The sequence below is a fragment of the Quercus robur genome, chromosome 9 (genome assembly GCF_932294415.1).
Source record: "Quercus robur chromosome 9, dhQueRobu3.1, whole genome shotgun sequence".
Lineage (NCBI taxonomy): Eukaryota > Viridiplantae > Streptophyta > Magnoliopsida > Fagales > Fagaceae > Quercus > Quercus robur.
Window position 1 is genome coordinate 3,899,643 of NC_065542.1, and position 17,527 is coordinate 3,917,169.

A 17,527-nucleotide genomic window follows, 5' to 3' on the forward strand; every position below is an offset into this window, starting at 1 on the left:
CTATTAAAAGTTATCATTAGATTCATTACAAAGTATTTTCAAAGAATTAACAAAAATACTCAAAAGAAATCAGTAGTATTAAGCTTAGGTATGAATGTTTAATATATATATAATTGTGTTTATTCTTAAGGACAAAACTTAGGTCTCCCTCTTAAGATTCAGCAATGTAACTACTTAACTAGAAAATACACTTTCATCCCATGAACAAAAATCCACATGGCAGAATCTTAAAAGAGAAACCTAAGGAACAGCACATAAGTATTGTACCTATGTCTTGCCATATTCTTAAATGTGTCTGTGAATATGTAGAGAGTTACAAGTTAGTAAAAAGGTTAATTTGGTGATCCTATTTCAATAAAATTTTATTTTTCCTAATTTTTATAACTATCATTAACTCCTCCACTTTAGACGTATGTATGGATAATTAGATTTTAAAAGATAACCACCTCTTTAATCTTTATAACTCTTTGTTTTTCTCACACTTTCCAACATTTTTTATTATTATCCGACATTTAAGGTCATGATATTTTGTTCTTTCAAATTCTATAATTTTATTTCTTATTATTTAATGAAGATTCTTCTCCTAAATTAAAAGCGAAACCATTATTGATATAGTATAGATTACATAAGAAATATAATGTTCACATATTAAATGTAGAATATACTGTAGTCAAAATCTTGTGTATATGTTTGATAGTATAATTCACACGGTAAATATAGGGAGAGATGTTTGACACATACAGAAGAAAAATATATCTCAAATTAAATTACCTATCTTGTAAGTGCCACCCAGAGAGGTTGCCCGCCTCTCTCAAAGCATCTCTCCATTTCTGCACTTTCTTTATGTTCTCCTCAAAACGTTCTTCGTGTTCAGCAAAAGCTTGTGCAAAAGTTCCAATTTGTTTCCGTATATCAGATGGATCCACATTATAAAAAATTGGCAGAACTATCATTCCCATCTCTTTCACACATCCAATGACCTTTGCGAGTTCATCTAGGCACCATGTAGAAAATGCATAGTTTCTTGAGAATATGACAATAGCAAACCTTGATTCTTCTATTGCTTTTGAAAGCTCTGGTGAAATTGATTTTCCTCTCTCTAGTTTTTCATCATCTCTAAAAGTGAAAATGCCCTTCTGTTTCAAAGCAAAATATAGATGGTCTGTAAAATTATTTCGGGTATCCTTGCCTCTAAAACTTAGGAACACATCGTATTTCCATCGAGGTGTAAAAGAAGAAGATGATGATGGTGACAAGGCTCTTTCAGTGCTCATGGAAGCCATTGAAATATCCTAGAAAATGTTGAACCAAAAATTAGATAAAAAGTACATTCAGTTAAAATTGAAGAAACAAATTAAAACGAAAATAGATTGGTGAAGAGATTTTTTTTTTTTTTTTTTGGTAGACATTTCATATCAAGGATGGAGTGAAGGAGAGAAATATAAGACATGGATATATGTGTGCAAGAGAAGTGAGAACTTAAAGATTTGGAGAATTGCAACAATTCTTTGTAAAGAATCTAAAATCTTTTGAAACAACGCTTGTTGAATACAATTCTAATTAATTGAAGAGCTTCTTATTTCTGATTTATCTCCCACTTTTCTAAAAGGTCTCAACCGATCCAATACTTTTCTTTTTACCTAACTAACCACAACTAGTTTTTTCAACATATTGTTATCATTATTCATTTTTTATAATTCGATAGTTGAAGTTGAGGGAATTTGAACTCTTGACATTTTAATTGAAAACATCGAAGTGTGAGATTTGAACTTAAAATGCAATTTGGTCTTGAACTCCTTTTTATTTGGCTTCTTTACGAGTGGCACATGGGATGTGAACTTAATTAGCAATACGTAAGTAAATTACTCCCCCATTAGCCATTAAGAAAAGAAAAGAGGATAAAGAGTGACCAGATGTAAAGTTTTTGTTCAAGTTCCTGCTAGTCAGCTAAAACGTTTTGGCCAAATTGCATAAAGACCCCTGAGGTTTGGGTCAATTTCAAAACACACCCTCTGTGCTTTTAATTTTGTATTATACACCTTGAGGCTTTCAGTAATGACCCATATATAAATCCAGGAAAACGCCACCAAATACAAATAGAAATAGCCCTCAAACCCATACTGCCAGGTCCCAAGTGGGGCTCACGACTCACGGCCAATTTGCATTTTAAGAATTTGTTTATTAAACTTTAATTTAGAAAGAATTTTTATTGTTATAATTCATTAAAAACAATAATTTTTTTAATGATTATATGATAAAATGGTCACGTGCACTATACATGATTACTTGAAATAAGAATTTCATTTTTTTTTTAAGAGAGTTTCAACCTATGACGTCCACTCCTAATACAACTATCAGAGATTTTACCAGTTGAACTAATTGGAACCAACGAAATAAAAATTTCATCATTACCGAAATGAACAATACAAAATTAAAAGCACGGGAATGTGAAAACTTTCTCATTGGGTCATTTAAATTTTAACTAAAGTTTTGTTTATACTTTATATTAATTCCTCTGGCTTTTTTACTTGCTTTAGTGAAAACTTTTTATTTTTTATTTTTAAGGGCTTTAGTGGAAATTTGATGACAAGAAATTTCCTGGCGGCCAGCTATAAAGTCGTGTTTATAGTATTTATATTGATTGTAGATTAACAATAAAGATTTTTTTTTTTTTTTTTTTTTTGGAGACGGGACAATAAGTTCTAATCAATTAAAAAAAAATTAAAAAAAAAACTATAAAGTTCTATTCATATTGCTATCTTTCTATATATTCTTGATGCCATTGATCGTGATGTGACACGCATAAATGCTTAGGGGGCATTTAGATCGACATGATGTTACATTACACTGTAATATTACGTTATTGTAATCTTACATTAATGTAATTTCAATACAAAAATACAACATTACATTGTTTAGGAAAGTAATGAAATTAAGGTGATATGATATATTTTGTAATTTTAAATTATGACAGTATTAGAAAAAATAAAATAAACCAAAAATCTTAATGTCACATCATTGTAATGTACATCAAATTAAGGATACATCACAGCGAACCAAACATGTTCTTAGTGGATTCTAAAAACTTTATGACTAATAATACATCCACTAATTAATTTATTATAAGCAATGTGTGTAAAGTAGCTGAAGAAAGGTACAAGCAGTGCATAATTACTTTATTTTTCTTTTATTTGCCTACCTAATTTTGCACTTCATATCGTTGATAAAGACATAGGTTACTTTGTTTGCACTCTATTTTTTTTTTTTTGGAAAAAGATATGTTTGGAGCCTTTGGTCATGTTGGATTTATAATTTTTTCAACCCATATAACCCAACCCAACCTACTATGTATATGGTTTATTTATTTATTTTTTTTTAGTTTGATTAATTTTGGTATTTTGATAATTGGATTTGATAAATTTAAAATTTTGGAATATAATTGAAGTATATTATATGAAATGTAATAATTTATTGAAAAAAGTGTTTAAATTATTACTGAAAGCCTAAGGCAGCATCCTCACCTCTTTGTTGCCTCTCACGGATCAATACCCGAGAGAAATTAGTTACAATTTATTAGCTTATTTTTAACTAACTCTATTATACTTCCTTCCACTCTCTCCTCTTTAATCCAAATGGGCCCTTATGGCCTATTTGGAAGTTTAAAAAAGAAAGGGGAGTAGAGTAAAGGGAGGGAGAGTAATTCAATTACATTGTTTGGAAGTTTTTTAAGGAAGGAGAGGGAGGAGTTTGGAGGGGTTTCAACCACCTCTAATCCCTCATTTTTAATTCCCCCAAATTGGAGACATTTGGAGGGAGAGTAGAGTAGATAAATTATTGACTAGATAAATTTCCCAATTTACCCATTCTAAATTAATAATAGACCAATGGTACAAGTCCATTTTCAAATAGGGGAAAATTTGTCTATTTTAATCATTTTCTCTTCTCTCTATCCTGATTTTCAAAACATTCAAACAAGGGGAAGGGCTAATTACTCCCTTCCCCCTTATTAATTTTAAAAACATCCAAACAAGGTGGAGGGGAATCATTCCCCTTTACTCTCCTCCCCACTACTCTCCTCCCCTCTACTCCCCTCTACTCCCCTCTCTCTCTAAACTTCCAAATAGGCCATTAGGGTACGTTTGATTAGGTGGATTTTAGGGAGGATGAAAAAAAAAAAAAAAAAAAAAGAGAGAGAGAGAGAGAGAGAGAAAATGGGAGAGAAAACACTTTTGATGGTTGTTTGGTTAGAGAGAGGGGAGGGAAAAAAATTGATGGGGTCCAAGTGTTTTCTCCCTGAACCCATCAAAATGTTTTCTCCCCAATTTAGAGAGAAAACCGAAGGAAAAACTCCATGCTAGCCAAATACCAGATTTACCCCTCCTTTCAGTGTGTCTGGCTATGCATATTATTTATGCATTGAATTACGTTCACATTGTGTTCTTTTTTTCTTTTCAATGTCTTGCTTTTTTATTCGTTGTTGTCGTTTTTTTTTTTTTTTTTTTGAATTCGTATTGCATATTTATTCAAAGCTTTAAATAGTTACTTTTGCATTTTTTGGCTTTTTGTTTTTCCCTTTTTTTTAATCAACGGTGGTGGTATTAAATGGGGGGCTTTCACTCTTTTTTTTATTTTTTTATTTTTTTTATTTAAGAAAGCACCTCTAATTTTTTATATATAAATAAAATAACAAAATAATATTATAATATTAATAATATGTTAATTTTTATAATATGATATTCTTTTAATTTTTATTGATAAAAAGTATTTTTTTAATAATTGCAAGGAAATTATTTCTTGTATTATGTAATAGGGGTGCGATAGTAATTTTATACAAACTTTATTTTCTATCTTTTCATTTTTCTTCTCAACCAAATAAATGAGTTTTCCATCCTTTCACTTTTCTACACCCCAAACCAAACACACAAGATCTAAATCTCTTTTATCCTCCCATTTTTATATCCCTTTCCCATTTTCTGTTCTCTCACTTTTCCACCATTTCAACCAAATGGACCTTAGACTCAACTTTATGAGCCCAATTTCTCACAAAATTTTAAACCCAATTTCTATATTGAAGAGCTATGGAGTGACCTAAAAGCCTAGAGCTAAGACCTTCTCAATTCTATCAAACTTCTCCCTCTTTAATTGCCAAATTCCATGAGAAGATTCTAAATCCAATATGCACAAAGAAACCTTCTAAGTTCTTGGTGCTATTTGGTGTTTGGAAAAATTGAAGCAATCCCTAAATCTCTAAGGGCCCTTTGAGTGGCTAAGGAGACTTTGTCTTGATATTGGTGGTTAAATTCGTGGATCCAGAGACTAACTCAAAGAAAAGATTTGAGGAATTAATTGCTAGTTGGTGCTGGAGGCTCAAGTACATAGTCATTACTTAACTTACAAGGTTCTATAAGTGATTTGTATTGCAACTATTCTTGTTTAGTGGATGGTTTGGTGCTATAGGCCTTGAGAGTTTTTTTTGCCCAATTTTCGGGTTTTTCTCTCTGCAAACACTGTGTGGGGTGTTTTTGTTGTGATTGGGATTTGTTGTTGTGTTTAATGTCCATGCATATTTCTATTGGCTAATGACTTGAACAATTGGACTTAATTATAAGCTTAAAATTGACTTCAGCTGTAATATGGGGGGCCTAAAATTGTATCTCTCGCAGGTAAGTACTTTGGTGGAGTAAAGATTTGATGACAAATACCATCAAGTGTCAACACACTCACTCGGCATTCTCAAAAAAAAGGAAAGAATAACCTCCTGGTGGTAGTTATATAAGTTCTATATATATATTGCGTTTTGACCAGCTATAAAGTTCTATTCATATTGATTTGTTCCATCACTATCTCACAGAATTATTGTGATGTGAACAGCATAAATGCTTCACCGGACAGAAACACCCACTAAGATTGTATTTGGTATATAAGAGCATCACCAATAGATTAGACATTTTCTCATCCAAATTGTAAGGAATTCACCATGTAAGAGCATAGATTAGGTATCAATTAAAACTGAAGAAAATAAATAAAAGGAAAATAGTTCAAGGAATAAGAAAAAAAAACGATTCGATGTGGTTTTTTTTTTCAAAGAGGGAGTGAAAGGAGAGAAACTAAAGACAAGAATACAAGCAAGAAGAGTAAGAACTTACGGATATGGAGAATTGCAGCAACTGGCTGTTGTGAAGTAAAGCTCTAAAACCTCTTGAAACAACGCTCCTGATAGAGTTCTAATAGAAAATTTTCTTATTTTGTAGTATTTGTTATTGTGCTTAGGCAATGCTCTCTCACCTTTGTATGAGGAAAAAACGATTCCAATGTCTTCTTTTATCCTTACTACCACTGACTTATTAAATGCATTTACTCTTGATTTTGCTTTTTTTTTGGTTTCTTTAGGTGTGGGACATGTGGGATGAACCTAATTATTAGTGCTATGTGCAAAGTAATTTACTCCATTAAGAAAATAAAAGAGATTCATCCAAAAAAATAAAAAAATAAAAGAGAAGAATATATGAGTAAGTTCCTGGTAACTAGTATAAAGTATTGTTTAGAGAAATTTTTAATTTTTTTTGGAAACAATGTCGGATTCAGATCCTATTATATAATTGCCTTTTTAATAAAGGAATGGCCTCTATTATTTCCGTGTTTGTGAAAGAGAAAAGAGGGGGACACTTGTTTGTTTATTTATTTAAACAGAGTAGGTTTAGCTTCATGGTGATCCGCTGTAAAGTTTGTTAATATTGTTTTCTTCACTTTCGAGTCCGTTTGGATACAGTTTATTTTGTTGAAAATTGAAAACACTGTAGCAAAATAATTTTTAAATGTGTAAATAGTACCGTGAAATCCATTTTTAATATTTTTTTCTGAATAAAGTGATTGTGAGTCCTATAAACAGTGCATTAAAAGTGTGTGAATAGTACATAAATAGTGCTCTATGTCGGCCAAAATGGCCAAATACCACAAATTTTTGAAATATTTTGTAAAAAAACACTGTTTCGGAACTATATAGGGAAATACCACTTTTTATGGAACTCGAGTTTCTTAAACTCGAGTTCCTAGGAGTTTTGCCACCGTGGCACTGCTGAGGTGGAAATTGGGCCATTAAAAAAAATTATGTGGTACTCGAGCATGGTAAACTCGAGTACCATGCAACACAATACTCGAGTATACCAGGCTCGAGTACCATTAAAATGGTGTTTTTTTTTTTTTCCCTAAGGTGCTCGAGCTTGGTGAGCTCAAGTACCTTGTGAGGAACTCGAGCTTGGTGAGCTCAAGTACCTTGTGAGGAACTCGAGTTTAATAAACTTGAGTTCCTTATAACTTTTTTTTTTTTTTTTGGGATTATTGACAAATAAACATAAACATAAAAATAAGTAGCTTTTTTTTATGTTTTTATTTATTTAAATAGAAGCATTGTAAAATATAGAGATTTTAATTTCAAAATATGAATTTAATTTCTATATTAAGTAAAACTGTTCACTGTTTTCTCATAAAAATTTTCCCGGGGGCGTTGCCCTTGGAGCCCCAAGAGGCTTGTCCATGAGCGCTCCAGCTTGGGCCTGTCGGCCCAAGCCTCCGCTCCATGGACTAAGCCTCAGAAAATCTCCTATTAAAAACCACACAACATTATTCAAATCGGGTCGAGTCGTCAACATGAATCAAATGATACCCTTAAAGTGTGGATGAAATGTTTTATAATGCTTAAATTTATAAAAGATACTAGTGAAAGTTTCATGCGTTGCATAGCTTTAATCCTGAATTTTCTTTATATATTTTTTTGAGAAATTATAACTAAATGAGTTATTATTACATAATTTTAGAATTATTTTCTAACTAAATGAATGATTATTATAATATAACATGCATAATTTTGTATATTTGTCCTTATATATAATATCTTTAATTAAGATTATCAATAAAAAACCTTTCTAATTTTTTTTTTTATAACTACTTATTTATTAATGAAGGACATGATTTGAACTCAAGCAATTAAATCTTTTATAATACTTGCATATTATTGTTACTTGCATATGCGTAAGTTGCAACTAAAAAAAAACCACAATCTATTAGTTCTACTAAGGTGAGTTTGGTTCAGCATTTTCAAACAGTTCTTTTGGAAAAAGTGGAAGTTTTAAAAAGTAAAATAAGAAACTGATTTTTTTTTTTTTTTTTTAAGTAGCATGTTTGGTAAAAACTATCAAAAAATGCTTTTTGACAAAGTTGAGTGTTTGGCTAAATGGCTAATATTTATAAAAGTGGCGGTTTGAGTTATAAATTACCAAAAAAGACAAGATATATATAAATATATATGTTTTAATTACCTCTCTTTATGCAAGTTATGGACACAATACTTTTTCAAAAATTTCACAATAAAGTCTGCATGACAAGTTGTTAATGATAGGGAAAAATATAATGTCAGTAATAGGTCCAGATGAGAATTAATAACAACTTACTGTGTAAACTTTATAACAAGTTGTTCACTTTCTTTTCTGCGTAAATTATTTTCTGTTCACTATTTAAAAAATTGTTCACTATTTTCTCATAAAACACCTAATGAAATCGTGATTTCTAAATTTAAAAGCCAAATCTGAATGCTTTTTCATGTTTGAATTTCACAATAATCGAATCTCTTTTTCTACATTGATAAAATATGTTTCTACATTAATAAAATTTCCTCTTTGCACATCATGTTTACTGTATATTCGAATCTGCTTACTGCATTCATAAAATCTGTTTTCTGCATAAACTATTTCTAGTATTCTGCATAAAATTATTTTCTGTTCAGCATTATTTAAAAAATTTGTTTACTCTCTTTTCTGTGTAAATTATTTAATAATGTGTTAAAGCTAACAAAATAACAAATACCTGAATATAAAATAGCTTCCTAGAGGGTAGTTGTCAATAATGATCATTCACCAGAATGTTATTGATACCACTCTGTTTATTCAAAATCAAGAACCCAAACAAAGAATTGTCATTTTGTAGTTTATATAAAGGCAGAAATCATTAGAATGAACAAACAAATGTGAATCATATCTAGAATGAAATTTGTATGCAAAGGGAAAAGAGAATGAAACACAAAATAAGATAATCACCTAAGCCATGGACTCGTTGTACTTGTTCCTAAGGTTCTGAACCAATTCAAATTCACATCAACATTGACTACCACAGTTACATAATTTCTTGATTCAGGACAGCCATTGCATCTTTAATGGCTTGGGTAGAACCACCGAAGATGGCATCCATGACAGATTACTATTCACCAACACGCGTGAATAGCTTCCAGACAAATCAAGGCAATCCAGACAGATGTTCAAAAGTTACTACTGTTTACTAGCATGCGTAAAAAGAGATCTGATAGATTCCCGAGATCTGATAGATTCTAAGCTTTTAAGTTCCAAGTTTTAGAAAGCCTTTTGTAATAGCCTTCCTTAATATGCCAATATACACGTACGAGAGTCTTGGAAGCGTCGGGCACATCATGGTCGGCAAACCTCCAAAACTAAGTACAGGGAAATCGTGTTTTCTAAATTTAAAAGCCAAATCTAAATGCTTTTTGATGTTTGAATTTCACAATAATCGAATCTATTTTTTTGCATTGACAAAATCTGTTTCTACATTAATATTATATGCTCTCTGCACATCATGTTTAGTGCATATTCAAATCTGCTTACTGCATTCATAAAATCTATTTTCTGCATTAATTAAAACTATTTATTGTTTTCTCATAAAAATTGTTCACTATTTTCTGCATAAACTGTTTCTAGGATTTTGCATAAAATTGATCATCATGGCTACTCTTATACCACTACTCAGCAAGAGCACAAAGGTGTACAAAAAAAAGTTCGTTTTATTATATATGCTTTAAATTTTAAAGATGATTTTCTTATAAAACATTGTAAAAGGACTTTACAAAAGGACATTGACAGAAAGGCTTTGGAATTATATCTTTTTAGCACCAGTGCATTTATTGAAGCATCTGGTTGTCAACTCCCTGGCAAGAAGGTTGGAGATTCAAGCTCCACAAAGACAGAATCACAGTCTCCTAAAAGCTATCTTATGGGAACAAGCTTTTCAAAGCTCCACCCTAAGATTCAGCAAAAAACGAGACTTGCCACGAGACGGCAAAAGATCGTGTTCCTATTTATCTTCCTATTTCATACTGCGTTCTATGTAGTAATTATGGAGTAGTCCATGAGCATGAGTAGTATGAGGATAACTCTGAGCAAAGAGTGAACAATTTTTTAAATAATGCTGAATAGAAAATAATTTTATGCAAAATCCTAGAAATAGTTTATGTAGAAAACAGTGAACAATTTTTATGAGAAAACAATGAATAGTTTTAATTAATGCAGAAAACAAATTTTATGAATGCAGTAAGCAGATTTGAATACGCAGTAAACATGATGTGCAGAGAGCAAATTATATTAATGTAGAAACAGATTTTATCAATGCAGAAAAATAGATTCGATTATTGTGAAATTCAAACATGAAAAAGCATTCAGATTTGACTTTTAAATTTAAAAAACACGATTTCACTAGGTGTTTTATGAGAAAGCAGTGAACAATTTTTTAAATAGTGAATAAAAAATAATTTATGCAGAAAAGAGTGAACAATTTTTTAAATAATGCTGATCAGAAAATAATTTTATGTAGAATGCTAGAAATAGTTTATGCAGAAAACAGTGAACAGTATTTATGAGAAAACAATGAACAATTTTCTACATAAACTGTTTTTAGCATTGGCACGGTTATTGCACTTAAATGGTTTTTGTGTTTTTTTAAATATGTAACCATATGAATAATGGACAAACTCCATAAAAGAAAAATGAATGATTCGTATAAATCATCTAATGGTAAATGCCTCGAATAATTCGAATTTGTAAAAAAGTTCAAATTAGTTGAATGTAGAAATTCGGGAAAAATCGATGGAAAATCAATGAACGTACCAAATCGTGAAAGTGCACATAAGATGTACAGATAGTCTAGACTTGTTGAGAAATTTGACTTCGTTGAAAGTACAAAATAATGAAAATTCAATGGAAAAGTATGTACGTTAGATGTACAGATCGTATGAATTTGTTTAAAAATTTGAATTCGTTGAATGTACAAAACCGTGAAAACTCAAGGAAAAATTGTGTACATTAGATGTACAGATAGTACGAATTTGTTGAAAAATTCGAATTTGTTGAGTGTGTAAAATTGTGAAAATTCAAATGAAAATTGAAGAACATACCAAATTGAGTAAACTTAATGGAAAATTAATTACATTAGATGTACAGATCGTCCAAATTTGTTTCCAAATTTGAAGTAGTCAAATGTACAAAATCGTGAAAATTCAATTTAAAACTATGTACTAATGTACTAATCATCCTGATTTGATGAAAATTTCAAAATTGTTGAACGTACAAAATCGTGAAATCTTAATGAAAAATCGAAATTGTTGAACATACCAAATCGTGAAAATTCAATGGAAAGTTGTGTACATTAGATGTACAAATATTTCGGACTTGTTGAGAAATTTGAATTCGTTGAAAGTACAAAATCGTGAAAATTCATTTAGTTATTGTGTACATTAGATGTACAGATCATTCGAATTTATAAAAACAAAATTTAGATGTACAGATCATTCGAATTTGTAAAAAACAAAATTTAGATGTACAGATCATTCGAATTTGATTTCGTTGATTGTATAAAATCTTGAAAGTACAAAATAAAATTGTGTAAATTAGATGTACAGATAGTTTGAATTTGTTGAAAAGTTTGAATTCGTTAAATGTACAAAATCGTGAAAATTAAATGGAAAACTGTGTACTAATGTATCGATCATCCGAATTTGTTGAAAAATTCGAAATCGTTGAATGAAGAAAATCATGTAAACTCAATGGAAAATCAAAGAACGTACCAAATTGTTGAGCAACACATGCAGCATTGCGAACATCGGTGTAGTAATGGTGGACAGCTCACCCCCAAAATTGATGCATAAACTTTCCAGGGATGCTCTGCATCCTTGAAAACGGTGCATTACAAAGGGTTGCATATCTGTGTATTCACATGGCAAGTCCTTACTTTAGGAGCCATATGGTTTTTTTGTGAAAGAGTGGTTGGTTTGTGTGGTTTGGATGAGTCTATATGTATTGAATTTATTAAATTTTGCTACAAGTAATGTACAATAAATCTAATTTGTGTGATAAGTGTTATGTGTGTAACATTTCAAATTACACAAATATTGGAAACATCAACATATCTAACTGGAGGCATTTCACTTCCTAAGGTGTTTCCTACATTACAAAGCAGAGGACATTGTCCAACCAAAGCACAAGAATCATACGTAGTAACAAAGAACAACAGGGAAAAAATGACACAATGATTTCATATAAACTTAGCCAAAACTAATGAATAGTTAATCTTTAGATTTGTAAAAGTTGAATGTACATAATCATTAGTTGTCTTATATATAGTTAGAAAATAATTCTAAAATTATGTAATAATAACTCATTTAGTTATAATTTCTCAAAAAAATATATAAAGAAAATTCAGGATTAAAGCCATGCAACGCATGGAACTTTCACTAGTATCTTTTATAAATTTAAGCATTATAAAACATTTCATCCACACTTTAAGGGTATCATTTGATTCATGTTGACGACTCGACTCGATTTGAATAATGTTGTGTGGTTTTTAATGGGAGATTTTTTGAGACTTAGTCCATAGAGTGGAGGCTTGGGCCTGTCGGCCCAAGCTGGAGCGCTCATGGACAAGCCTCTTGGGGGTTCAGGGGCAACGCCCCTGGGAAAAATTTTATGAGAAAACAGTGAACATTTTTACTTAATGTAGAAATTAAATTCATATTTTGAAATTAAAATCTCTATATTTTACAATGCTTCTATTTAAATAAATAAAAACATAAAAAAAAAGCTACTTATTTTTATGTTTATTCGTCAATAATCCCAACAAAAAAAAAAAAAAAAAGTTATAAGGAACTCGAGTCTATTAAACTCGAGTTCCTCACAAGGTACTCGAGCTCACCAAGTTTGAGTACCTTAGAAATAAAAAAAAATAAAATAAATAAATAAATAAAAAACAGCATTTTAATGGTACTCGACTAGTATACTCGAGTATTGTGTTGCATGGTACTCGAGTTTACCATGCTCGAGTACCACATAATTTTTTTTAATGGCCCAATTTCCACCTTAGCAGTGCCACAGTAGCAAAACTCCTAGGAACTCGAGTTTAAGAAACTTGAGTTCTATAAAAAGTGGTATTTCACTATATAGTTCCGAAACAGTCTTTTTTTACAAAATATTTCAAAAATTTGTGGTATTTGGCCATTTTGGCCGCTCTATGTCTCTTGAAACAGTAAAACGTGTGCATAAAAAAAATAATAAAAAAAGGGAAATGCGCAGACGTGAAACGCGCTGACACAGACACAAAATGCTCTGGTGGAAAACTTTTTTATTTATTTTATTTTTAAATACCAGCTTTGTATGTGGAAAGTTGAAAAGCTTGATCATCAATAAATATTAAATGTCAGTACTTTCTGTGGAAAATTCTACCCTCCAAGTGGGGCTCACTTCCACTTCCAGGGAAAATTTTCTCATGGAGCATGGTAAATTCCGTGGACTTTCGGTGCTCATTTTTATTTGTGTGTTGACCTTGCATTGACCCTTTTTTTTAGAAAGATTATCCAGTGGGGCAAAACTATTTTCGAACATGTGAGAGTGTGAGACATGGGATGAACTTAATTAGAGCTATATGCAAGTAATTTACTCCCCCATTAAGAAAAGAGAAGAAAGATAAGTTTAAGGTAACTAGTAAAGTTTTGTTTACGCATTATCATGCTTTTATGAGACATGGGATGACAATTACTCCTACATATTCTACGTAATTTTCTGAAAGTCCTATTCTAATTGCTTTTTGAAAAACTATGAAAAGTTATTCTTATTCAAATGCTTAGTGGAATCTAGAAACTTTATGACTAATACATCTACTAATTAATTTAATATAAGCATAGTGCAAAATAACTATGCACTTCAGGTCACAAATAATATATTTGAGAAAAAAAAAGTACATATATAGGGTGAATTAGACATTTATTTAAGAACAAATAATGTGAGAAAAAAAAGTGAGAACTAGGAGCAAGCAAAGTTCATAATCGACATCAAGATCATTGATATTAGAGCTGCTTTAACATCAACTGAAGAGTCTTTACCATTTCAAATTGATGACTATGCTTCTTTAAAATGAATAATAGGATCATTCGGCAAATAACGTAATTGTTCTTTAAAAAACTGAACATGCCAATTAGTGAAAGGGTGTCCAAAATATCCAGGCTGATAATAGCAAATTAACCTGTTCCATGCCTTTTCATGAAGTGTTGTCATTGGTTCCATTTTTTTTCATTGAATTGTTTGTTGATTTTTCAAATTTTAGAGAAAAACTTTTACATTTATATGAGGTAAAAAGTAAAAATTTCACCACGTAGGATTATATTGGGCTTATTTCTTTGCAGACTGCAGGGTATGTATATAACTACGTTGTTTGTCATTTTTTGATCTTTGTGAGTGATGTTGCCATTAATCTTTTCCCTTTTGTACAAAGTTCATACCTTTCACTAGGACAATGTATGATGAAGATACTGCAAGGCAATGAAAAAGAAAAAAAAAAAGAGAGAGACAATAATTGAAGAGGAAAACTATTAGTATTAAGTTGAAGAGTTGAGAAAAGTTGTAGGAAGCTTCATGATTGGAATTAACTTCTTGGTGGCCAGCATGGATTGAGATCACTGATGCAATTACTAAAAATGGTTGAGATTGATAGTTGCAAAAAAGCAACTTTTTAATTTCAACCATTAATTAAAAAAAGTTAAGAAAAAATTTATGAGAAGTTAAAAGTGAAAAAAATTTATGAGACAAAAGAAGGTAAATTGCACCCGATGCAATACCTACCGGATCCTAATCTGTTATTGAGAACTTGTGGACAGTGATGGTTTGTACTTTGTACTTTAATGAAGTGTTGAGTTTTGTTCATGTTAGAGAGCTTAGGAATGTTCCTTGAAGTTTCAGTATTGACTCTTAGTCCACTTGTAAAAATATCAAAATTATAACTTTATTTACGCTTTTCATGATTTTCATATGGTAAATAAGTCTAGTCACAGCAACGTATCTTTTGGATCCTCTATATATATATATATATATATATATTGACGATTATTCAAAGCAATTATGTGACATCATGACAATGATTAAATAAGAAAAAGTGACATCGTGATAATGGTGAATTCCATAATTAATTTAGATAGACCCAAGTTCCCTAAAAAAAAAGAAAAAAAGAAGACAGATCCAAGAAAAGATCTATTGATTTGTTTAATGCTATATACAGACTGGCTCAAGCTATTTGGGGCCAAAGGTATTTTTTTAAAAGGAGTTTTTATTTATTTATTTATTATTTAAATGTCTATTAAATACTAATAATTTTTTATTTAAAATTTATTTTTCTTATATTTTGATGTTCTTATTAAGAATTTTTATATTACAATCTATTTGAACATCATTATAACTATTTTTTATTCTCAACTTCCTGTTGTATCATTTCATTATATTCTAACAACTTTTTTATATAAATTTCTTGTTTACTTGTGAGATTATTGATTAGTGAACTAAAGTTTTTTGTCATAACTGGTTAATTTCTAGTAACAAATTTATTTAGAGATCTTTTTTTAAATTCAATTAATTATTTTTTAATTATGTTGAGCCTAAAACAATTTAGGGTGGTTAGTGTCACAAATATGTTTTAAGGATAAAAAAATCATAATATTTTTAAAATTTATATATAATAATTACTTTTTTTTCTAGGTTAGCCAGTGGTCAAGCAGGAAAATAAGTGTTATTCAAAGAAGCTGAAAAAGAAAAAAAAAATTAATTAATTTTTTAAATGACAGAATATGATTTTAATTTTTTTTAAAATTATATATAGAAAGAGAGAAATATGTGATTAGCTTAGAATTAACTTACCTGAAACTACTTAAACTGATCTACTTAACTAACTAACTGTCAAACTCCATCAAAATCATAACTTTAATTAACTTTATTACGTTTTTCCTGATTTTCATCAAGTAAAATTTCCAAATATTTCTAAAATCAAAACAAAATATTATCTGACTTTTATTGCCTGCTTGAATTGAGAAGAGGGAGAGGAAGTAAAGTAAAGTTGGCTGAAAATTAGCTGCTCGTTGGGACCAAATAATTGAGCTTTCTTTGATTTCCTCACACTTGCTCCACTCCTAAAAAATTAAAAATATCTAGGTTACTGACTTTTTATTCTTTTCATGATTTTCATAACGTGAAATCTCTAAGAATTATTAAGAAAAAAACAAAAATATTATCTGACCATGAAACTTATATACTGAGGCGAAGGCGAAATTTTAACAAATCAAACTGTTGAACAATTTTAGATTCTTTTCATAATGCTTTTTAGCGAATTCTATTCTTTAAAATAAGTTTACTAATAAGTTGGTCACTTTGGTTTGGTGGAGCATCCATTAAACATATGACACAGCCCCTTACTACTTAGCTCATTGGTACTACCAACCAATTAAACAAGAACAATACACCGAAGTCCTGCAATTAAAACAACTCGTTCTATTATCTGTTGTATACTAAGGTTATATTAAACTTTATAATAGTAATTTTTTAGGGGTCATCGGCTTTTTTTTTTTTTTTTTTTCAAAAATTGGGAAGTGGGACAATAAGTGTAGCTTCATGGTTATATGCTAAAAGTATGTTGATATTGATTTTTTCCATTTAGAAGTAAAAAATCATAGTGTGGACTGCAAAAATGCTTTAGTAGAATTTGATCATCAACACATGCAGTAGTATTGGGTGGAAAACTCTACTCTCCTTGATTGTAGTGTTCTACTTTGGCCCACTTCTAGTTCCAGGGAAGATTATCCCATGGAGCGAGGTAAACTCTATGCACTTTCGTGCTCTTTTTGATTTTTGTGTTCACCTCCATGACCCATTTTCCGGAAAGATTATATGATGGGGCATCTATTCTCAAACATGTGAGACAGTGCATGTGTGGATTCTAATCTCGTGAGAGATTAACATCACTTGACCAGTTTACAAATAGAGAAAATAGAAGACACATATTGTCATCATGTGAGTGTTTTTTTTTTTTTTTTTTTTTGCTGAATGAAAAAAAGGGGTCTCCGGTGTGAGCTCATCGACCCCACACCACACGATGACAATTGATAATACCACGTGTACCACACAGACCTTGCTGGTGCTATCGCTCAAACTAATCATCTCTAGGTGTTGGGACAAAGACTCCTACCATCAAGACATACCCCTCTGTGGTGTCATCACTAGAGTGTGTGACTAGGAAAAAATTCCAATTTATTATGCTTTTCTATAATATAATATAGAGGCTATTATAAGGAATGGTCAGCATATTTTGATTTTTTTTTTTTTTTTTTTTTGGGGATATAAGAAATTTGTCTCATCAAACTATTTCATTTTCTATCCATATATAA

General features: G+C 30.5%; 1 protein-coding gene across 1 annotated transcript; it reads right to left on the reverse strand.

The window, feature by feature from the left end:
• Window positions 1-683: 683 nt before the first annotated feature.
• LOC126700442 (disease resistance protein RPV1-like) lies at window positions 684-1,364 on the reverse strand. The gene has a single exon (XM_050398630.1). It carries the CDS (start codon window positions 1,281-1,283, stop codon window positions 768-770), a length of 516 nt encoding a protein of 171 aa, XP_050254587.1. The 5' UTR covers window positions 1,284-1,364; the 3' UTR covers window positions 684-767.
• Window positions 1,365-17,527: the final 16,163 nt, after the last annotated feature.

What these genes read in the sequence shown, in the direction of transcription:
- LOC126700442 (XM_050398630.1), bottom strand. Translation starts at nt 1,283, where the DNA reads ATGGCTTCCATGAGCACTGAAAGAGCCTTGTCACCATCATCATCTTCT.